The 2,000-nt window shown below is 59.9% G+C and overlaps 1 protein-coding gene across 1 annotated transcript; it reads right to left on the reverse strand.

Moving 5' to 3' along the window:
- Positions 1–27: 27 nt before the first annotated feature.
- On the reverse strand, positions 28–1,202 carry LOC102003611 (BPI fold-containing family C protein-like). Its single transcript, XM_005415219.2, has 2 exons — positions 1,078–1,202; positions 28–303 (listed from the first exon to the last, which is right to left on the reverse strand). Exons 1-2 carry the CDS (start codon positions 1,187–1,189, stop codon positions 179–181), a joined length of 237 nt encoding a protein of 78 aa, XP_005415276.1. The 5' UTR covers positions 1,190–1,202; the 3' UTR covers positions 28–178.
- Between the last annotated feature and the right edge of the window lie 798 nt (positions 1,203–2,000).

The raw sequence follows: 2,000 nt of genomic DNA on the forward strand, positions 1-2,000 counted from the left end.
GACACTCACTCAGCTGTGAAGAGCCCTTTTACCCTTGCACTTCCTCTTCCCAGCTGCATGAAACATGGATCTGAGGACTGTAACTACAGCAGCCACGTTGGGCCATGAGGCAGTCATGAGAATAGACATCCGGTGTTCCCCCGGAGCCTCCCACGTGGAAGGAAGAGGGCTCTTTTACTTACTTTGAAAAATTGTAGTTCACATAATCGATCTTCAGGAATTCGAGCGTCTCAGAGCCTTTTAAATCTGGGATGTGCTTTTCTTTTATAATTTGTTCCATCATCTCCATCCCAGCTTGGACACCTGAGAGGGAAACAGGCAAAGGTTTGGGGGTAACAGCGAAGACCACACAAGTGCACGGCCTCGAGGACGGTGCGTGGTCACAGAAGAGCGCAGCAGGGGCCCAGTGGGGGCGATTGTTTCCCCTCCGCACAAGGAGACGTGAGTCCTCACAGAGCCAGCGTCACCAGGAGCTTCCTTGTGTGGCCAGGGCTGGCAACAGCGTGCAGGGAAGCTGCAGGGACCTTCAAAGTCAAGCACACTGTAGGGGGCCGTGCGGCTGAGAATGAGAGGGTCTCACCTCAAATCCAAGCAGTCTGGCTCCGGAATCTGCCTGCCCCGCCCGATCCCAGAAAGGGATTCCACCTTTGTCTTTCTTTCCACCTGCTTGTGGGCCTGCAGCCCACGGTGCCCAGGGGGCTCTTGGCCCACCTGAGTTTAGTAACACGCACCACACCATTTACAGTGAAACTCACACCGCTCCAGAGGGTTCCAAGCCCCCTTGGAAATCCAGCCCTTTCAGAAGCTTGAAATGAGTGGACATTGCCCCAAAGTTCCCATCTGACACCCTCTAGTGCACCCTCACCTGGAGCCCTGTGATGTCACCGTGTGTGGGTAGACGGCAGGGGGTTCAGGAGCCCTGTTGGGGTACGCCTCCCCTGGGTAGATGTTTCAGCAACACTTTCTCCCCAGCCACCTCGGAAGTCCTGTAGTAGCATCTGTCCCAGTCCCCAGTCTGCCCAAGTCCTGAGCTCGGCCTTCCCGGGAGCCACAGCTGGGCTTCTGAGCCCCACTCACCATAGTCCAGCGCCCGCTGAGTGACCCTGGCCGTGATCCCGGCATGGGCGGCCTGGGTGAGTGCGCCTCGGAGACTCCACAGGAGCAGGCATCCCTGGAGGACCAGGCCCATCTCGGCTCGCACCTGCGGGGAGTAGCACACACGGCCCCTGCTCTCCTCCACGCCCCTCCACAGCCCGCCAGCCTCTCTGGGTCTTGACTCCCCATGCGCCTTTGCGCAGACGACCCGCACCTGCAATGTGGCCTCCTCTGTGGGCCCAGCTGGGTTCCAGATGGTAAGCAGGAATTGGACACAGGACCCCAGAGAGGTGGATACAGGTGGGCCCCAATCTCCATTTCCCCCAGTGGAAGGGGGACCTCCCAGGCGTGTGAAAATATATGCACACGTGCATGTGCACACACACGTGAACTTATAACATTGCAGTCTGGCCCGACAGCCTTGCAGGGAGCTTGGGGACAGGGCTTGGTCCCGGGAAGGACACGGAGTGGGCGGGGTCTTGACAGATTTGAGCAACTGGGCAGTTTAGGCGGGTGGCACAGTGCTGGATGATGCCGCTCTGTGCATGGGCTCAGCCTGGCACCAGAGCTTTCTCTCTTGCCTGCCCATTCTGGATCACTGTCCACGCCGGCCCCGCGGGGCTCTCGGCCAGTTCTGTCCATGTGGGGCTGGGTGTTCAGCTTCGAGTGTGAAGCCCCCGGGCCAAGTCCTCCCTGCCCCATCACACGCCACGCTCTGTGTGGTGCTGAGTGTGCCGGGCCAGCGTCTCCTCTGTGAGCGTCCCTCACCGGGCCACGCCCCATCACCCTCTGCTCTGTGTCTGGCCACTTGTGTGTGATGCACGCACACCCAGCTGAGCGTGTAACTCGCGGGGCCGCTGCCCGGACTCTTACCTCCTCCCCACAGCCTGGGCTCAGCCCAGTGT

The sequence above is a fragment of the Chinchilla lanigera genome, unplaced genomic scaffold (assembly GCF_000276665.1).
Source record: "Chinchilla lanigera isolate Chin_1 unplaced genomic scaffold, ChiLan1.0 scaffold01614, whole genome shotgun sequence".
Taxonomy (NCBI): Eukaryota; Metazoa; Chordata; class Mammalia; order Rodentia; family Chinchillidae; genus Chinchilla; species Chinchilla lanigera.

Excerpts from the sequence above, each read along its gene's own strand:
- LOC102003611 (XM_005415219.2), bottom strand. The coding sequence starts at position 1,189 with ATGGGCCTGGTCCTCCAGGGATGCCTGCTCCTGTGGAGTCTCCGAGGC. Across the intron at positions 304-1,077 it reads TCAGCGGGCGCTGGACTATG|GTGTCCAAGCTGGGATGGAG; the intron begins GTGAGTGGGGCT and ends TTTCCCTCTCAG.